General features: G+C 43.4%; 1 protein-coding gene across 2 annotated transcripts in view; it reads right to left on the bottom strand.

The window, feature by feature from the left end:
* NTN4 (netrin 4) overlaps nucleotides 1–21,867 on the bottom strand; it is a 567,299-nt gene that overhangs the window by 61,062 nt on the left and 484,370 nt on the right. For both annotated transcript variants that reach the window (XM_078675865.1, XM_078675873.1), the window contains 2 exons: nucleotides 5,241–5,356; nucleotides 3,485–3,553 (listed from right to left, as the gene is read on the bottom strand). In XM_078675865.1, coding sequence (XP_078531991.1) covers nucleotides 3,485–3,553; nucleotides 5,241–5,356 — 185 coding nt within the window. The remainder of the gene's footprint in view (nucleotides 1–3,484; nucleotides 3,554–5,240; nucleotides 5,357–21,867) is intronic.

Genomic DNA, 21,867 nt, shown 5'->3' with positions numbered 1-21,867 from the left:
CGTGGAGGGCCTTGTGGTGACTACAGGGCCATGTTGAGCTCAGGAGCATAATAAAGAACCAGAACGGCGAGGGCTCTTGGCCTGTTTCATCAGATCCGTGCACGCATTTGCAAAGCACGGACATGTATGTTTACTCTATATCAATGTGGAGCATTCAGATGTGGGAAAAGACCACTCCCAGGCTAAAGGAAACATAGGAACGACATTCTGCATTCTCAGTCACTCTCATATTAAGGTAAGGAGACTTATGTAGAAAGCTGCAGCCAGCAAATGTTAATGTCCTTTAAATTTATGAAAATCTTCACCTTTGAGGCTCAGCTGGGCCATGCCAATTGAAAAATATTTGTCTTTAATGAGTGCATGAAGTCAACGCATTTATTCCCGGTAAAGCAAATGTGCATTGAGGGGCCAGAGGAATAAGGGAGACTTGGTGGGGGTGCAGATGCAATCAGGAGACAGTAGGCCATGCTTCTAATGAGATTTTTAGAACACCATCATACTGTGCAAGGAGGCTTTTGGTTAGAGGGCTTCATCCATTGATCTGTTAAATTGCCATTCCCCTTTTCATTCTGCCCACCATTGCATCCAGCACAGGAGAATGAGCCATACCACCTCACTTTACCTTCACATTGAGTGGCTGCACACAGCCTGTGTGCTTCAGTGCCACATCTGGTTCGAAGTGTGTTCTATTTTACCTGCTGTTTATACTAATTTTAAATACTTGCTATTAATTTTGCTTGCATTTTAGGGGCTCAGTTGAATGAACATTTATTTTCAGTTTCCTTTATCCTGTGCCTAATTTCCCAGCAAGTCAATGTGGAGGGGATTAGCTAAATTTATATCTCAAGTTACAGTACCTGTAATCACTGCAATACATACTACGTGTGGCTAACCCCGTGACAGAAATGCTAATGTATCTGTTTATAAAAAAATTATAAAATACTTTGAAATAAAAAAAAATAAAGTGTTTGACATTTTAACTTTAGAGCAGCCAGCAGGTATAGTGCTTGGTTAGGTAGCGATTTAATCGTCACAAATAATAATAATAAAATGCATGTCCCAGATGAAAAGTTTGTTATTTAAACAAATTCAATAGTAAAACAGCAACGTCAGTGAATGTGTTTTCATTGTATTTTTATTATCGTGAGCATATGGCAGTCATGTTTAGGTCATTGCATGTTTTCATTTTTCTAATTATGTTTGTGGTATATGCTTGCAATACAAATGAAAAATGAACCATCATCAGACCATCTGGCTAAGACTAGAATTATAGTCTTTACAATGCTTGTTTTGAACGTGCAGTTTGTTTTGGCAACAGTGCAGATCCGCTGCTTAGCATGCTTTCAAGCTACACACACCAGCAGCTGGAACCACATACACACCTGCGATAGTATATTTTTTTACTGGGAAACTGCATTATTGTCCTATTACTTACCGGTAATCTTCATTACTCCGGGTCCCGTAGTCCTCGACACCTTCATATTTACAAGTGGAGATGATCATCTCCACTTGTAAATATGAAGGTGTCGAGGACGGAGGGACCTGGGGGTAATTTAGGTGTCCTCAGTTTGCATGGACATGCAGTGGAACAACAGTTTGATGGTATATAATGATCAGTCCACTCCAGACCATGGAGGGTGGTAACTCTTTGTGGCTTTGACTGTTCGTATTAGGACTGCAGAGCTAGTCGTCAGCAAACGTCTCTTCTACCACCCACACACATACACGAAATACTGATACATGTATGAGCCTTTTTCCTGAACAAAGTACTTTCTTACTGCACATGGGCTTCAAATTCTGAATTAATTAAGGATAGACCTGCCTTACTATTCTCAAATTAGGCACCCTCCCCATTACTTTTTGCTGTTATTTCTTCAGGATGATTGCACCTGAAGAACAAGGATGTGTTGCAGTAGCGGCTACTACAGGGCAATAGTGTTGGGCAGGGGGGATTAAAAAAAAAGATTTTTTTAAAAAACTTTCCTGCCATCTGCCGCTTCTCCTCCGTCCTCTTCTACTTCCGTCGACGCAGGAAGCAGGAACAGGAAGCACCCAGGCTTCCAGACTCCCCTAGCCAATCACGACGCTGCAGATAGCAGCATCATGATTGGTCTGTGTGCTGTGGTTCAGCACTCAGATTGGGACTAGGAGCCTGGGCATGTTCCCCACCCAAGCTGTACAACACAGCCCGGTGGAGAACATGCCAAATGCGCATGACGGTTTGACCGGCCCAAGACAGCTGGCCAAACAGTCAAGCACATTTAGAGAGTGCCCACCACTCCTACCCCTGCTCTGTTGGCAGTCCAGCCCGCCCCGCCCCTACAGAGGAGCACTGAAAAATAAAATGATAATAACTTGCAGTTACTATCATGTTATTTTTGCTGGGAGGCGACACTCCTCTGCCTTAGAGGAGGAGCCGCCCTTGATGTGTTGACTTGCAGAGGAATTAATTAGTGAAAACCTAAATCTGGCCTCTCACAAAAGAATCACTTCTAAAGCCCTCAATGAGACTCTCCGGTAATTCTGAAGAAATGTGCCTGCGTTGAAGAAACCTTTTCAGACAGTTTTTTCAAGCACCATGTGATGGTACCATGTGCAGCGTTGCCCCGGTTATCCAGTTATCCTCACATATACTTCCTATTTCAGTCCACATGTTTATAGGTTTCCCAGCAAAGAGCACAAGACACAGCATGCTCTGGATGGTTCTATGTGTGCCCTGCATAATAGGCCGACAATGACTGGGCTACATCAAGCCAGCTTTGTAGTTACAAACAAAGGCTAAAGTTCATACACTGTGTCTGGTTCACAAGCCAAAGTAACCAGCAGATGACAATGGTTCGCCTCCCTAGACAGACTATATCTCAGATGTATGGAAGCTTTTGCAAAAAGTTCTTTCTCAGCCAAGATGAATCCATTTGACATTCTCAGGTTTTGACCCTCTGCGTTGAAGCAGCATTTGAAAATGTTTGGAAAGGCTTCAGAACCTGCCTGAAGAGCCCATGGTCTAGTGATCTCTTACCCGATGTCATTTCTGTGCCCCCCCCCCCTCCCACCAACTCTCCCAGCTCTTCCTCGTCCTCCATGTGCTAGCAACGAGAGACAGTGTTGGTGCTCTGCAGCCATGGACAGAAATTAAAAGAAAAAAATCCTCAACAGCCTATTGATGTGTTTCAATCATACCCTGTGTTGCTTCATCATATCCTTCCAATCCCTTTGAACTTTAACGGGGCTTTTATGGGATAGGGCTTACCGCATATTCTTACACACAATCATATTTACTTTTTCATTCATGTCTTCAACGAAAATTCTTAAGAAAGGGTCCACTTTGTGAGGCTTCTATCCTGTTGCGAAAGTAGGTATGGGATATTTTTCTTGTAAACTTTGAAAACATTTCGGTAATTTCATTGAGACCTAGAGTGACATCAGACAATGATAAATAATTCCAATCATTAAGAAGTAGATAAATGTTTCTCTCATTACTCACCGAATGAGTACTGCATAGCACAGAACAATTTGGGGTTTCCTAGCACTTGTTCCTTGCATTCACATTTGCCTATTAAAGAAATACAACACAGAATGTATTCAAACAATGTCACAACAAATTTCCTCCCAAAACAACACCTGCTGTTCACATGCACTCCAGGACATTTACAATGAATGCATTTATATTGTTCCTATCGCCTCCTAAATATATTAAAATGGAAGGTTGTTTAACACATTGTTTCTTGTCCCTCTACTTATGTAAACCTACTGTTTGTAATGTCTGGATCCAGAGACGTTTTTAAGGCGTGGGCAAAAGGGCCCAAACCTTTCAGGAGGGCCCCTGATAGAGCCAGCTCTGTTCTGCAGAGAGTCTTGCCCTGATAATCTTAAACAGATTGTTTAAATCCCGATATTCCCCCTTATTTTTAATGTGGGTGATGTGTGAGTGTCTATAAAAGACATTTTACAGAGAAATGTTGTGTTTATGTTTCATGCAACATCCATAAAAAAAGTTTATTTTAGATCAAAGCAGGACCTCACATATGAGAAATGGGAGGGTGTCACAGGGATTATTTGCAGTGATATTAGTGAGCTGCTGCTGTGTCACAATATTGAAAACACACATCACTATCCTTGAATATTTAGATGTAAACAGATTTAGAATTTGGACAAGTGTCCCAGTGTACTCTCAATGACCTGGCCAAAGAGGGCATGAAAGAGCTGAAACTGGATCATAAAATCAAAACTGTTCGAAACAGGCCCCCCCAATATACGTTTGACCCTATTGCCCCCAAAATCCTTAGAATGTTTCTGTCCGGATCTCTAAATTACAAATCACTTAACTTTACAGTACTATGACAACCAATCAAAGACGAAAAGACAAATGGACCTGGAATTTATCATTATTAGAACATTTGAACATTGAGAGCTCCTCTGAAGACAATGTAATGGCTGATGCCGACCTTCTGCTCCAACATTCCGATGTTTGTCTCTCCGTTTCGCCTTTAATTTAGGACATTTACCCCATTGTGTGGAATGTTCAAGTAGCTTTACAACACTTCTGCCTAGGCTATAAGTGTTGTTAATGGCCCTACCCTCTTTATGTGCCTTCACTTGCAGCTCGGGCCTATAGCTTGAGTTCTGGGCCTTCAACAACTGTTATAGCCCTTGGCAGCGGGCAATATAGCTCAATTAACAAGCGAACTTGTCATAGTCAAATGGCAGAAAATGAGAAGATGCATGCTACCTCTATTTTTAAAATATGAAGAAACAGTTCAGAGTGAAAGAAGGGCCCCTCCTGATCACGAAAATGTGTGTGACACTGAAAGGGCATGGGACTGCCTCAAAATCTGAAGTAGCTAGATAACTTGAATGAATGAATAGGGAAAGATGTGTACATGCAGCCACACAAACTAATTCACGTCAAAGCACTTCCTGCTTCCAGAGAAAGGGGTGGGAAACAAGGGATAGAAGGTCACTGTAGTTTCTTTGTGAATACATGTGGTTTGCCTTGACGGAGAAGTCTGCCTGTTCCAAAGTCAGGTGTAGTCCACCTTTGAAGCTGCAGTGTGTTCTCGGAATGTGGATTGGTCTAATAGTGTCCATCTCTCATATCCAGTGCCAGGCCCCTACACCAAGGCACGAAAAATAATTCCGAAAGCCAGGCGACTGGATTTCTCACATTACCTACTCCTGAGGCCAGACCTGTGCGCGTGAGCGCAGGAGCCGAGAGAGGTGTCCTTGGCCAGGTCTCTCACCTGAGTGCCGAAGCGCCGAGAAGCCTTGCTCGTCCTCCCAGTCCCATGCTGGCTCGCTCTCATTAAACACGGGGTGAAGGTCAGGGATTTCGCGGTACCAGTCTATGTCTGCATTGCTGCAAAGAAGCAAAAGCATTTCTTAAAGACGTTGAACAGCAATAAAGTAAAACACAGAACGGATGACAATAGAACGCAGTTTTTGTGTTACCAGCTTTTATTCAGTCCCCACTCGTCACAGGTTGGCTTTGTTAACTCAGTTACACCGGGCCCAGGTTAACTGGACACCTGTGTGTAAAATATCTTTTTCTCATTAGAAAACCCTTATTCTATTTAAAAAATGTCTGTCAACTTTAGAAGCTCTAAATGTATTTTGCTCATAAGAAATAGTAAATAGGTCAGTGAGCTCAAATAGTTGTTGCTGAGGAGTGTATTCACTTAGCAGGTCCCAGGATGAAATGCAGAGGCACCAACTCAAACTTTCAGAGTTCAGAGTTTCATCAAGCAAGTATTACTGAGCCGTGGTTATGGTCATACAGTGATATGAAGCTGAAGCATACACACTTTTATTAAAATTAGATCCAATAAATTGTTGAGAGATCCACTGAAGACAATGGAATGGCTCAGGTCCAATAACATATACAGACCTTCTGCTCCAACATTCCAATGTTTATCTCTCTGTTCCACCATTTTCAATGTAAAATATTCAATCCCTTGTGGCCAGGACACACTAATAGTTTTATAGCTCTTCTTCCTTAGGCTACAAAAGTTATTAAAGGACCTCACCCTCGTTACATGCCCTCACCTGCAGCTTAGGATTATAACTCGGACTCTCCCTTTAACAACCATTAGAACATTGGGATGTTGAGCGCTCTATTGAAAACAGTGGAGTCCTCTGGGCTTCGAATGGGTGGTAGAATCCCAGAGCATCACCATTCTAATGTTTAACAAAGGCCTCACAGAGCCCGAGGGGATTTCAACCCACCCCCGGGCTCTGTGAGACCTTTGTTTTACAAATTAGAACATTGTGCCCTGTAGGGGCGGAATGTTCTAATAGCCTTAGAGACCTCCGTAGCACCTTTGGATCGTACCTTTAACGCTGGAGCAGGCCTTTAATGGCTAGTAGGCTATATTATTGCTATTGGCTGCAGGCCGTAACGCTTAATTATTGGATAGGCATATGCTCAGGAGACCATCATTTTCTGCTTACAAAAATCCAGCATCCATGTGTGTTTTAAAAATGGGAATAAATGGGGTGCATTGAGGAGAGTTGACAGGATGACTGCTAATGACATTTAATACCCAGTAAAATCTACATATGCAATAGCTTGGAAGATGACAACTTTCCCGAAGAAGCTTCCACTCACTAGCCAAATGTGACCTCATTTTTCACATAACATTTTAGGGTTTGCTAAATCCCCATGACACTAATTCTATGGTTTCCTCTTATCTTGTTGAGGACCTGCCAATTGTATGATTAAAAGATGACACACAGCAAGGATATGTGATAGTTAGTCATCGCTTGAGAGGTAATAAAGGTTCAAAACTCTCTGCCGACGTGTTTATCTGTAGCAACTTGAATATTGTTCCTGTCTGTATTGCATTCACTCTAATGAGCTTTCGTCAGAAGTTAAAGACACTCTTTTTTAAACTCGTTAATTCTTCACTTTAGACCTGGAGTCATGTAAATATGGCCGCACATTTGTGAGTCGCTAATTGCTTATTACTGAGAGAGCACAAGTTTGAAAAAAAATGTATAAGTACACCATATTTACAAGCACGTAGTTAGTTTAAACATGTTTTGCACACGAGTGTTTTATATCCAGGAGTGAAATATACAGAGTGTTTTATATTCAGTAGTGAAATGTATAGAATGTTAAGTAGAGTAACTATAATTATAACGGTGTGAGATTAATGTAGAAATGTTGGAATATATGTGAAAACCTCATGTTCTCATGTTAAAAGAATCATGTCCGAATTAAATGTAACTTTGAAAATCCAGTATTATGTGTAGGCCTTAGGGCAATTCACAGCAAACCTGAACGTGCTGCTAAAATAATGTGAGATAAGGTTGACGTGGTTCTTCCAAAATGTACTATTGAACTTAGGGTTAAAAGTATATGCTTTATAGATGTGTTATTTTAGAAACGTATGCTAGTTAAGAATGTTTGCTGTTTAAATCAAGTTAACGTTTTAAGAGTGCAGGGACCTGCTGCATGTAAATCAAGTAGGCCAGAGGAGATAATGTCATGTCGTGTAAATCGTCATGTGCTCGTTAGAGAAGAGGTCGCGAGGTGTCCAGCACCGAGCTTTGAGAGTGTTTTATGACTAAAGATATGGTGGAGTCTGGAATTTGAGGCCCACTGCAAGACGAGCTGTATGCAGGTGCGAGGGTCCTAATCAGCTCGAATGAAAGGGACTTTGTTCAGTGGCGCCTTGCGCAGGCCTGTAGGAGTTTCCAGGAATTTCAGGGGGTATCAGCGCACTGAAGAAGAAGCCTGGGAACCAAGGTCAACTATAACGAGGGTCTTCAAGAGTACCATCATGGAGTTTGCCGCGCAAAGATGTACCACGTGAGGGGCGTCCCAAGGGGCGTTTCTATTGAAAATGTGATTTGGTATTAGGGAAAGAGACCCGGGAGGAGAGCAGACCAGATGATTTTGGGAGCCTAAGGAAGCGGATGGGTAGGCAGATAGGCTGATCAGGAGAGACCCATCATCAGAGAAGAGACAAAGAGAAGTGCGTGATCTTCTTAGGAAGTCACCACGGCTGACACCTAGAGGGTTAAGATCTTGCTAAGTAGGGATGTCATTTAGTGTAGTGTAGGGACAGACTAACCTTAATTTTCTTTTCTGTAATGACTTTGAGGTTGCAACTTGTATCCATTTTGGCAACCCTGATGGTTTTCGAGCTTGTACTTATTATTCTGTTTTTCAGACTCAGACTATTCAAAAAGTTCATGTTTATAGTGATACCAATTTACCTGTTGAACCTCATTTTGAGAAGTTTGTATCTTCAGTTATCTTTGACTTTATATTAAATCTTTAAAACTTAAATTTGGTCAGTGGTCATTTAGAGTGGTGTAAGTTCTTAAATTGATTGACTTATTGCGAAGATTACCTTTTACTCCAAGACAGGTACCAACGATTCAGTCGACATAGTTTGGGATTTGGTAAGATAATTAGTAACCAGTAATCCCGCGTTAGCAGTTGGTAGCAGAGTGAGGATGGTTATCTTCTTGAGGAAGGTAATCTAGAGAGGTTAGTTTACCCCAAGGCCCGAGACGTCGAGAGACGAGCAGCGGAAGAATCGTGTGCCGAAAGGTGCAGACGGTGCGAGAAAAGCAGCAGTATCGGAGAGTGAGTATAAAAAGGGTCATGCGTGAACAGATTGCGGTGTTTTGTGTTGTATTTGTATTGTAATGTCTTGCGGAGTTGAATGCCTGTAGTGTGAATGAGAGAAGGTTGTGAGCGCGCGCAACCTGGTAAGCTGGTAACCTGGTAAACGGGTGAACTGGTGAAATCTTAAGTTCAGGCCAGAGCTTAAGTGGTTTTGGGTGTATCGAACATCCAGGGTAGTTGTCGACCATAGTACGGAGGTCACGAGGTACCATTGACCGCCGTGGATCCAAGATAGGGGGAGTGTAAGAGTGAGTGTATGAGTAACGGACGCTGGTCGAAAGTTACTGTGTGTGAGTAACCTATCGGAGAAGGCGATTGTCTGGAAGTAATCGGAAAGACATTTCGCCAAGTTAAGGTGACAACTACAGAAAGACTGTGGGCGTACAGTCAAGAAAGGTGATCGCTTGGACGGAAGTAATCATTTTTCAGAGTATGAATGGGATGCGTGCATGACCGAGGAGACGAGCTGAGAAAGGAGGGGAACTGCTGCGAAGGGGGACGGGTGACGTCGGCTAGAGCCGCGCTCTGATTGAGCGGTTGGTGTGACGTTAGCTAGAGCCGCGCTCTGGTTGGGCGGCTAGCGTGACGTCAGAGGAAAGTCGCGCACGGATAGGCCAGTTAGTGAGAACGGCGCCGAGATTGGTGGATTGTCATCAGGAAGTAAATAAACGCGGAGAAAAGAGAAATCATGAAGTGTTTTAAGTGTTTGAAAGGGATTTTTAAACGTAAACGAAGTGAACATTATTACGGGGAAGAGGCTCCCCCGGAGGGTACACCAGCTCATTATATGGCAACGAATGTTGGGCTGCATACGATATTGTGGATTGGGGCTTGGAATAAGCTTACGGAAGGGAATGAGGAAATGCAGTTCCCGAGGTACGGGACGTTTAAATTAGAGGTGTTACATCGGCTAAAAGCAACCATGTCCTCATTGAAACCCTCACCTAGACCAACACAGTTTGAGGCTCTTAATGCATGGATTAAGGCTGCACACGACCGAAATTTGAACAGGCGTCAACAAAGACTGACGCGATCGGTAAGGGCAGTGCGAGATTCCAAATGGGATGAGGAGGAAAAGCGTTGGAGGGTACAGACTATTGAGGTGGAGAAAATGTATCCGATGAGGGAGGTGTCAGGAGGAGAAAACCTCATGGAAGAAGACGAGGAAAGCGAGTCGGAGGACAATCTGATAAACAGATTGTTAATGGATAGACCACCTCCGAGAGTGGAGTTGATAGAAGATAGAGGGCTCGCAAGGGAGGATGGGAATGACATAGAGGGATATACACCACTCCCTATATCGGAATGGACACCTATCAAAGGCGGAGAAACACCTCCAAACAACACTGTACAGAGTGTAGTGGGAAGGTTTGTGGTGCAGAAAACGCCAACCACAGAAAGGGTTGAGTCTGTGGGATTGCCAGACGCTCTTCAAGTGCCTGTTACCATAGGACCCATAGTTTCGATCTATAATTCTGAGAGAGATAGAGGGGAACAACAAAGGCAATTGGATAGGGAAAGGATTGAGATGGAAAGGAGGAATAATGTGACAAATGCATGGAAACAATTGCCAGGTTCGGTAACATGGAACACCCCATTAGACACAACTGTCGGTCCCAATTCAGAACAGGGAGGTCCGAGAGGACCAATGGATCTAAGGGGACCACGGCCAAGATCTTTTTCAGAGTTAAGAGCTGATTTGAGGGAATGGGACGGGTCCGTAGTATCTCCAAATAACAGGACAAGAACAGAACCAGAGTGGGAAAGCAGGGGCAATGGGACAGTATCTCATTGTGGGGCCAGCGAAAGCAGTCAGGGCCGGGAAGGCCAAAGCCAAGAGAATAGAGGGGATGCATGTCCTACAAATCAGAGAGAACAGCCGGAACAAAATACTAGGATTGTAGAATGTGAGGAAATGTCCCGTCTCTGGGGGAAAGGAGGAGATGAGGCGGTACGGGCTTTTCAGAATAGGTTTAGGTGCCTTCATCATACACTCGGGGAAGACGTTCAACATTGGAGAAAGGAGAACAGCGATAGGTCCCGCCACGCCTCGAATAATCAGGAATCACAGGGAAGTAGGGAAGAAAGAGGGAGTAAGGGAACATCTTACCCTCCATCCCGTGAAACTAGCCCGGATGGGGAGAGAGGGGCTATGAGGCATGAAGGAGTGTTTCACCACCCACCCCGAGAAGATGGAAAGGCATGGGATCTAGAGAGATGGGAACAGGGGAGGACTCCCTATAATTCACCAATACCTGAACGTAGATCTCGGAGCTGGGATGGGAGAGATGCGGATGGAGGAGCTAAATTGAGTGTCTTGAAAGCTGAAATTAAGGCAAAAAGGCTTGATGTTACCAGTTTAAAATCAGATGTTGATGAGATAATAGATGGAACATTGCCTTTGGAAAGGATAGAATTGTATGAACAGGATGAGTTATTGTTCATGGCAAAGGATATTACTAGGAAAGCTAGAGCGTTTCATGAGAAACTGACTGATTTGGCAGACAAGTATGCCGTGGATTTGTCTAGGACAAGGGCATTGCAGAGTAACCACAGATTACAGTACGCAGACCAGGATCTAGATGAGAAGAGAACTACTGGATTAAAAACACACATAAGAGAGCTGGTAACAGGGATAAGAGTGTGGAGAGAACTGGATAAATGGGAAGAAAGGTGGTCGAAAAAGGGCACAGTTAGGCGAAGTACAAATGTGATGACCCCTGAGGGAAGGGTAATGCAGATGGAGGCATTCCCTTTGCGAGAAATATCAAACGGAAATTATGTACATGTACCCTGGAGTAGAGGAGATTTAGCTGCATTTACCAACTCATTTCCGAAGTTGCGGGACAATCCAGTCGAATGGTATAAACAGGTAGAGAGGTTTGTCAAAATCTCGAAAGTACTGTGGATAGATTTGAACACGTTGTTTGACATCGTGGTCCCATCTGATTTGTGGACCCCTTGTAAGACTAGTGTCGAATGGCCAAATGCTGAACCATTGAGGGATGCTCGAACTAATGGACCATCTGAGATTGTCATGCGAAAGTATGAAAGGGTAATAGCATGGCTGAAAGATAAGGTACCACCACAGGATATAGATTGGGTAAAGATAGATCGAACAAGGCAAGAACCGAAGGAGACAGTTCACGAGTTTTATGAAAGATTATTGAAAACATTCAAGCAATACAGTGGACTAGATGTAATGGATCCCAAAGATATAGGGCAGTTTGTGTCAAAGTTTGTCTTGGGGTTGAGACCTGATATTTGTTTGATGATACAGCAACATTTAATCTGTTGGCAGAACAAACCACTAGATGAGATTTTACGATATGCGAGGTACTGCAGTGACGAGATAGATTCTAAAGCCAAGAATCTAAAGGAGAAATTGATGGTGGTGCAAATGCAGTCCGCTGGGAAGGGTGGCCAGCAGAAGCAGGGGATGGGACGAAAACCAAATGGTCAGAGCAAAGATAATGAAGAAGGGCAGAGACCTAGGATAGACTTTGCCACTTTAAAGAAAACGACAAAGTGTCATCAGTGTCACCAGGTGGGGCATTGGCGACGCGAGTGTCCCTTTAACCCTGAAAATGGAGAGCTAGAAGTAGAAGAACAGGTCCAAGAAGACCCAGTGCAAAAGGTGACAGTCCCAAGTAGTAAGGTGGCCAAAGGGGGGACTTCGGCTCCACGGGCCCAATTCCCACAGCCACCGAAGATAGCAGCTGGAGGAAAGGTCTTTAAACAAATGCCTCTGTTTATCGAGGAAGAAAAATGTTATTACATTGATCCATTGACAGGACAACGGGTGAGCAGTGAAGAGGACTGTACCCTCGGGCAGTTCTAGAAGTGGATCAGAGAGGGCCATTTGTTGAGGCAGAAGTGGCAGGGTGTCCCACTACGTTCTTAGTGGATACTGGGGCTACTCGTTCGACACTGAGATCAGCGGTGGTTCCAGACTTGCCAATGTCAGGGGAAACAATTCAAGTGGTAGGAGTCGCAAATAAAAGAATGACTAGTCCCTTGACAGAACCAGTATCTGTAAAAATAGGCAATCATATGAACGAACATCAGTTTGTGGTTTGTGACTCGAGTCCGGTATGTCTGTTAGGAAGGGATTTGTTGTGCAAATTGAACTGCACCATATACTGCACCCCACAAGGAGTGGAGGTACAGACTACCGACGATGATGCTACCTTTAAGGTGGCCAATTCAAAATTCTGTGTAGAACTATATCCTACTCTGACTGTAGAAGATCTTCCACAAGATTTAAGAGATGCAGTGGCGTCAGAGGTGTGGGATTTCACAGGAGAAGATATAGGATTGATTAAAGGGGTAGAACCGGTAAAAATTCTGGTAAAACCAAATGTTGAGTTTCCAAGAACGCCTCAATACAAATTGTCCCAGGAAACGATTGCGGGAATAAAACCTGTGATCGAGTCAATGATACAGCAGGGAATACTGAAAGAAATCGTGGGTAGTCCTTGTAACTCCCCGATTATGGGTTTGCAGAAACCTAGCGGGAAGTTTAGGATAGTTCAGGATTTACGAAAAATTAACAACATAGTCGTTTCATGTTGTCCCGTGGTACCGAATCCATCAGTGATATTGTTTCAAATACCATGTCAAGCAGAATGGTTCACAGTGATAGATCTTTGTCAGGCTTTCTTTTCAATCCCATTGGATGAAGAGAGCAGGTACCTTTTCGCTTTTAAAATGGAAGATCGCGTTTTAACATGGTGTCGAATCCCACAAGGATTCACAGATAGCCCATCCATCTTTAATCAGTTGCTGAAAAAGAATCTTGAGAATCTAGTACTGCCACAGAATTCGGTTCTGGTACAGTACGTAGATGACCTACTTGTTGCGTCAGAGACAGAGGAAGCTTGTAAAGCAGATTCAATTGCCTTACTGAATCATTTAGCTGAAAATGGACATAAGGTATCTCCGAGCAAGTTGCAGTATTGTTTGACAGAGGTACAGTATCTAGGGCACAGGTTAGAAAAAGGGAAACGTAAGGTGTCACCAGAGAGGATTGAGGCGATAATGAAAATGAATGCGCCTACAACACAGAGAGAAGTTAGAATGTTCCTAGGAATGGTGGGTTACTGCCGACAGTGGATAGTTAACTTTTCACTGAAAGCAAAGCCCTTACAGAAACTGACGCACAAGGAGGTGAGTGATCCGGTACCATGGGATGAAGAATGTCTGGTGGCGTTTTTACAGCTGAGAGACGATTTATGTCGTGCTCCGGCTCTGGGAATGCCAGATTACGAAAAGTCATTTTCACTCTATTGCTGTGAGAGAGAGGGATGTGCTTTGTCAGTCTTGGCACAGACCCACGGTAATGCCCGTAGACCAGTTGCATATTTTTCGGCTACATTAGATCCAGTAGCCGCAGCGTTGCCCGGATGTCTCAAATCCGTTGCTGCAACGGGTGTCAGCATTGAAAGGAGCGAGAGTATTGTGATGGGACATCCAGTAGTGGTGTATGTACCACATTCAGTTGAATTGTTAATGACCAGGACGAAGACGCAGCATCTGACCAATAGCAGGCTCACGCGTTACGAGCAAGTTATACTTGCCGCAGAAAACGTGACTCTCAGGAGATGCTCTGTCTTGAATCCTGCTACTTTGATGCCATTACCTACGGTAATAGAAGGCGAAGGATGTGAAGACCACGATTGCCTTGATGTGACTGAACTATGCACGAAACCCAGACCAGATATTGTGGATGAGCCATTGTCAGACCCCGATGAAATTTACTTTGTTGATGGCTCATGTTTAAGAGACGATACTGGTCGGTTGAGAGCAGCTTATGCTGTTTGTACCATAACTGGAGTTGTGGAAGCCACTTGCCTGGAAGGAGTACATTCTGCACAGGTAGCAGAGATTATTGCCCTAACTCGTGCCTGCATAGCAGGAAATGGAAAGAGAGTCACCATCTACACGGACAGCCAATATGGTTTCGGTGTGGTTCATGATTTCGGGCAGTTGTGGTCTCAGAGGGGTTACATGACCTCCTCTGGTTCGCCCATTCGAAATGGAGAATTTGTGCGATTGTTGTTAGAAGCATTGCAAGGTCCAGTTGATATCGCAATAGTAAAGTGTGTAGCACATACTAAAAATACAGATTTTGTGTCACAAGGCAACAGATACGCTGATGAAGTCGCACGCTATTGTGCGGAACAAAGTTATTCTTTCTCAAAGGTGGAAATAGAAGGTGCAGAAGAAAAGACTGAATTAAGTATGATGTTAGAAACTGTAGACACTTGGGAGGATTTAAGAATAATGCAGGACGGCAGTGAGACAGAAGACGCAACTGAAGGAGAGAGCAGAAGTGAATACGACTCAGACTCAGATCCGTATCGGAGCGACCAAGAACCAAGTGGGAGGACAAGAAATAGGAGAATAAGGCTTGGAGCTGCCACTTGGCCAACAAGGAGAAGAAGGCTAAGTTTGAGGTCGGCCCAGGAAGAAACGCTTACTCCTATATCCGAAGACTCAGATCCAGAAGAAGATATCCAGGATCAAGCCGAGGAGGGTCTTAGAAGATCAAGGAGGGTGCGAGTGCCTAGTAGAAGATACTCTACTCCCGACTGGACCTACCTCGTTGCAGATGTCTGGGAGACACAGAACAGGGAGGATCAGGGAAGTGGAACTGATCAGAACTGACCCGATCATCACAGTGCAAATAAGGTTTCTACTGCCAGGAGCGGAGACCGAAAGGTTGCTGACACTCAACATCGTTCATCCTGCTCTCCTGAGTGGAATAAGAAAATTGATTTTAGAGACAGTTGAGTTTCCAGTTTGCTGTTCACGATATCCAATATTGGAGGGAACTCTTCTTCGTTTGGAAATACTTGAACGAGTAGTAGAAATGCTAGGAGCGCTTATTGTTGTGGATTAATACCATATTGTGAATGTCTTCAAAGGGGCGCAGAACTGGAAAGGTGAAGAAAGTGATCTTGATTAGAACGGACCCCTTTGTAATTGTGGATGTAGAACTGATAGTACCAGGAGTGGAAATTGAAAAAACGCTAACTCTCAATTTTGTCCGTCCACTTGTCTTGAGCGAAATAAGGAGAATAATTCTAGAAAAAGTTGACTTTCCATGTTGTGGTACGAACTGCCCAGAACCTGAGGGAATGATACTTCGGATGGACATTTATGAAGAAGTAGTGTCACTCCTTGAGTCATACATAACTTCAGACGAAAATAAGACTTTTGAAAAGAAATTGTAAAAACTTGTTGCAAGATAACCTAGCGCCGAGTGGAAGAAGAAAAGTGATAGGGGTTTCATTTTAGTGGATGGAGAAGGGCTAGGGTTGTCTATTTTCTACTGGACTTTGAACTGTTTTGCGGAAACAAATTGTCAAGCTTCCAAGTGTTCAAAGAAAGGCATTGCAAGAGAGAAAGACTTTGTTTGAAAAGAAGAAGAAGTGAATGCTAGAAGAAAGTCAAAAACTACACTGTTTGAGAACATGGAGGCTGGCAACCCGAATCGCAGGGCAAAATGTATAGCTGTTATACTTTTAGGAGTAGTGGTTTCTCTTATAATTTTAGTGGTAACTGTTTCATTCCTAGCGGGACACGAAGGGGATGAAACCGCAGTTAAGGAGGATAAGGGAGTATCAACACCGAAAACTACCATTATTAAAGAGAAGGGAAACATCAATGAGAAAGACAAAGCATTGTTAGATGCAGAAATAAAAAGGCTTCACACCGACGAATCACAGGGAAATTACAAGTCAAATGCTTATGCTAAATTGCTTTATGAATATGTTGATGCCATGGAAGTAAAGGATTGTTATGTTTGTATGCAATTACCAGCTTCAGTGGAGGAGGGTATCAGATACCATCATCTTCCGTTGACATATGGAATAACGTGCAGTTTATTGTTGAGCATGTTTTATGGACGAGAAGGATTCGAGTATTATTTCTCGAATTTCGACTCGACATTGCCAGAGGTTCCGAATTTCAAGCATTTGAACAAATGGGACTACTACAAAAGCGAAGACAGATTACACAAATGGTTTATTCCATGGAAAACGTTAGATACTTCACATGCTCGAAGGAATAATCTGACTTGTCAAATATCAGAAGTTGAGAAAAAGTTTATAGCACAGGTAGATACTAGATACAGGAGGCAGAAGATTTTGAAAGCATCAGGACAATGGGAAACAGATTGGACCAAGGAGGAAAGGGCACATCAAAGAAAAGGTAGTATTGGTCCAATTGCTTTGGATAAGGATAAACGGGGAAAACTGTGCATACACAGGAGTTACTCATATTATGAAAACTTTTATGTAGGTCAAGTCCATTGTGAACATGCCTTTCAATTGGAGTATTACTCTAAGAACTTTATGAAAGGGATGCAAGCAATACCAAATGTATATTTTGTATGTGGAAGATATGCCTATGTGAAGTTACCAGATAATTGGTACGGATCATGCTATCTGGCTGTTGTCTTCCCTAAAATATATCATGTTGAGAATTTAGACACGCCTAAGAAAGAAATAACAACTAGATGGAAACGAGGGCTGGGTGCAGCAGAAGTAGTTGGAGATGTACTAGGTGCTGCATTCCCTTTCTTAGGATTGATAATGAATGACATTAAGATCAGGAGGTTAGCTACAGTCGTAGATAGGCTATCTGCTAGTACTGCAAGATCATTGATGCTGATAGAAGGTGAGATGCAATCGATTAGGGCAATGGTTCTTCAGAACCGACTTGCTTTAGATGTTCTGTTAGCAAAAGAGGGAGGAGTCTGTAAGGCCTTGAAGGTCCAGGAATGCTGTACTTACATTCCAGACAATTCAAAGCCTCTAGAGAAGTATATACAAAACATCACTGCCATACACTACGAAATTGAGGACCTAGCAAAGGTAAATGTGTGGGAAAAAGTAGGCCATGGAATGGGTAAAGTTGGAAGTTGGTTTGCCAACTTAGGAAAGGGTATCGTTTGGTACATATTGAAACCCATCATCATAATTGTGATTTGTGTAATCACTTTGTGGGGATTGGTGCGTTTGTATCAATGTTATAGAGCAAATAGGTTACAGAGAGCTATGAAGAAACAGGAAGAAGAGTTGACAGCGATGCAGGACACTCAATATAAGAGTCTGAAAGCATTAGAGAGTATGAAAAGAGGTGGAACTGCTCTGTCTTCACTTTGAAGGGTTCTACATTTTTAGTGTCTTGGTGATGATGACCCCTGAAGGTCATCAAAGGGGGGACTGAGAGAGCACAAGTTTGAAAAAAAATGTATAAGTACACCATATTTACAAGCACGTAGTTAGTTTAAACATGTTTTGCACACGAGTGTTTTATATCCAGGAGTGAAATATACAGAGTGTTTTATATTCAGTAGTGAAATGTATAGAATGTTAAGTAGAGTAACTATAATTATAACGGTGTGAGATTAATGTAGAAATGTTGGAATATATGTGAAAACCTCATGTTCTCATGTTAAAAGAATCATGTCCGAATTAAATGTAACTTTGAAAATCCAGTATTATGTGTAGGCCTTAGGGCAATTCACAGCAAACCTGAACGTGCTGCTAAAATAATGTGAGATAAGGTTGACGTGGTTCTTCCAAAATGTACTATTGAACTTAGGGTTAAAAGTATATGCTTTATAGATGTGTTATTTTAGAAACGTATGCTAGTTAAGAATGTTTGCTGTTTAAATCAAGTTAACGTTTTAAGAGTGCAGGGACCTGCTGCATGTAAATCAAGTAGGCCAGAGGAGATAATGTCATCTCGTGTAAATCGTCATGTGCTCGTTAGAGAAGAGGTCGCGAGGTGTCCAGCACCGAGCTTTGAGAGTGTTTTATGACTAAAGATATGGTGGAGTCTGGAATTTGAGGCCCACTGCAAGACGAGCTGTATGCAGGTGCGAGGGTCCTAATCAGCTCGAATGAAAGGGACTTTGTTCAGTGGCGCCTTGCGCAGGCCTGTAGGAGTTTCCAGGAATTTCAGGGGGTATCAGCGCACTGAAGAAGAAGCCTGGGAACCAAGGTCAACTATAACGAGGGTCTTCAAGAGTACCATCATGGAGTTTGCCGCGCAAAGATGTACCACGTGAGGGGCGTCCCAAGGGGCGTTTCTATTGAAAATGTGATTTGGTATTAGGGAAAGAGACCCGGGAGGAGAGCAGAGCAGATGATTTTGGGAGCCTAAGGAAGCGGATGGGTAGGCAGATAGGCTGATCAGGAGAGACCCATCATCAGAGAAGAGACAAAGAGAAGTGCGTGATCTTCTTAGGAAGTCACCACGGCTGACACCTAGAGGGTTAAGATCTTGCTAAGTAGGGATGTCATTTAGTGTAGTGTAGGGACAGACTAACCTTAATTTTCTTTTCTGTAATGACTTTGAGGTTGCAACTTGTATCCATTTTGGCAACCCTGATGGTTTTCGAGCTTGTACTTATTATTCTGTTTTTCAGACTCAGACTATTCAAAAAGTTCATGTTTATAGTGATACCAATTTACCTGTTGAACCTCATTTTGAGAAGTTTGTATCTTCAGTTATCTTTGACTTTATATTAAATCTTTAAAACTTAAATTTGGTCAGTGGTCATTTAGAGTGGTGTAAGTCCTTAAATTGATTGACTTATTGCGAAGATTACCTTTTACTCCAAGACAGGTACCAACGATTCAGTCGACATAGTTTGGGATTTGGTAAGATAATTAGTAACCAGTAATCCCGCGTTAGCATTACAAATGTGCAGCAGCACACGACCTGCAGCTGGCTGAAGGGTCAGGCAACATGCACCGCTCTTGCGTTCTGTGGTTAGTCTTCCTTGCGTATTAAAGCAGTGGGCGCTCACTGCTTGCTCTAAAATGCATTGGCGTATATCAGCCAAGTGGCTAAAGGTAAAGGACCGCCTTATCTCAGCAGGCTCCCGCCTCTTCTCACAAAGCAGCATCATTGATGTATATGGACTGTAATATCTCAATTATATTAAAATATTAATAAATGCCAAATTTTCACCTCATAGAAGAAAGAACTTCTGAACATAAAACCTTCTCCCCTTCTAGCCCTTGCATTATCCTATAATGTTTAATAAAAGTAGAGGGAATAGCCCAAGTGGCTACTTTGCAAACTTCATTCAAGGATACCCCCTGGACCTCCGCCAGAGAGGCTGACATACCGCTGGTTGACATACCCTGGGATCCTAGAGGCGTTGGGAAAATATGATCGGGAAATTAGGGAACAAATTCACCTGCTGAGAACTTGTTCAGAAGGCCTCAACCCCCTTTTGCAGGGCCAAAACTGCTAAACAATTACGAAGTGAGAGTCTAAACTGTGATACCTTTGCAAGATAGGTAAGAACCGCTTGACTTGCATCCAAGAAATGAAGGGTCATTTCTTCCAGTGTTTCTGGATTGGGATAAAACACCTGACAAATAACCTCCTGCTGAAGATGGAAAGCAGAGTTAATCTTAAAACAAACAATGGTCCAGGACGAAGTACAATCCTGTCCTCAAATATCCTAAAGAAAGGAGGTTTACAAGACAGCGACCGTAGCTCACCTAATCTCCTAGCCAATTCGATAGGCACTAAAAAGAACACCTTTAGGTTTAGGATTCTAATGTTAATAGACTGAAGGGGCTCAAAAGGAGGACCTCTCTGTGAGAAGTTAGCCTGGTATATGATGTTCACTAGTTCTAGTGGGCACCTTGCACCAGTCTAATCAACCCTTATTGATGGTGGTTGTAAAGTCAAACCTTATAGAAAGCTATCCTAGGGGTTGCAATGGCGAGCAGTCTTCAGGCTAAGACTTCAGAGAGCGAATTAAGCTAGTTGTTTTACCAATTATAATCTCTTGAGTACCAAATGAAAGCACACCACACAAGGTATATATCAAATATATATATATTTATTCTAAACACAACCCCTCTGCACTCTTTATGAGGTCAGAGGTAAAAGTACAATACAAGGAACTTAATTAGCATACGATAAGTTGCACAGTATACGTTTTGCCCTGGGGCCTCACAAACGTTATACTAAAATAGTGGTATAAGAACCACGTGAGAAATAGAAAGCAGGCCTGGGGCCTGTGGAATCGCTGGGGCTACTCAGGACAACCAAAGGTTAGGATGTAGGAGGCCCACGGGAGACGCGTGCAGTGTCTAAACACAGCCGAGGGATACCATTGACTTGCTATGGGGAACGAACAAGTTACAGTTTTAAAGAAAAAGGGTACAAGGACGTGAACTGCGATGGAACCCCTTTAGACTAGGACAATTGGAGAGTCAATACCCATGGGAGCACTGGAGTACTCGTGTTACCTCACCCAGGGAAGTCGCGTGCAAAGGTGTCTTTTCGTGTCGGGTTTCGTTGTCGATTCCAATGGAGAGCTGCGAAGAAGTGCTGCAGGCGACCAGAGGAAAAGTGTCCGGGTGGATCAAAGGGTGGATCGGAGATGTGGAGAACCTAAAAGCAGAGGAGACAGAGTCTGGGCCACTAGCCAGTGACCAGGGCGGTGATAGAAAGATGCCACCGGATGTCGAGTGATTTCAGGTGAAAAGGTGAAGTTTGTCTCTTCAGCCACGAGGACCAGGATGTGTCGACGACAACCAGGAGCTGGATTAGAGCTGTCCCACAAAGGATCTAGTTGACTGCAGTGTTGGTATCCAGATTGTACCCAACAAGCCTTCGCAAACGCAACCCACACAGGATGTCAAGATTGGCTTCGGTATAGACCAGTAAGATCTGTGGAAATTCTCCTTTGCAGAGAAGTTGGAGCAAGCCTGGAGCAACCAGAAAAGCAAGTTGAAACAAAGGATTGTTTTCTTGGGGGCTCACTAGCCAACAGACTAGGAACCGCAAAGACGCATTGAGCAGACATGCACAAAGCTGGCCCACGGGACAATTGTGGAGTGTGGGCCTCTGAACTTCAGTGCAAAAGGTGCTTGTGTCTGGGGCTTTAAGCACCCCAATGCACAACTTTGGGATACCTCTGGAAGTTGATGCAGGTAGCAAAATGCAGGATGTCCAGGAGTTCTGGTCCCACATCTCTCGTGTCCGCCACGGGTCTCAGCTTTGCTGTGAGCAAAGGTCGGGGTCAGAGATGTCTGGAAGTTTATGTCTTGTGTCACACATTCTTCGGGATCCAGCGGGAGCCTCGAAAATGCAGACCAGCAAAGATGCTGTTGGTGCCTGTTTGAACAGGGTGGTCACTCCTTGACCACAAGGGAGATTTCTTCCATCTTCCAGTTGATATG

Source organism: Lissotriton helveticus, chromosome 1_1 (genome assembly GCF_964261635.1).
Source record: "Lissotriton helveticus chromosome 1_1, aLisHel1.1, whole genome shotgun sequence".
Lineage (NCBI taxonomy): Eukaryota > Metazoa > Chordata > Amphibia > Caudata > Salamandridae > Lissotriton > Lissotriton helveticus.
Note: the sequence above shows the minus strand (reverse complement) of the source record. Positions and strands in the feature narration are given on the sequence as shown.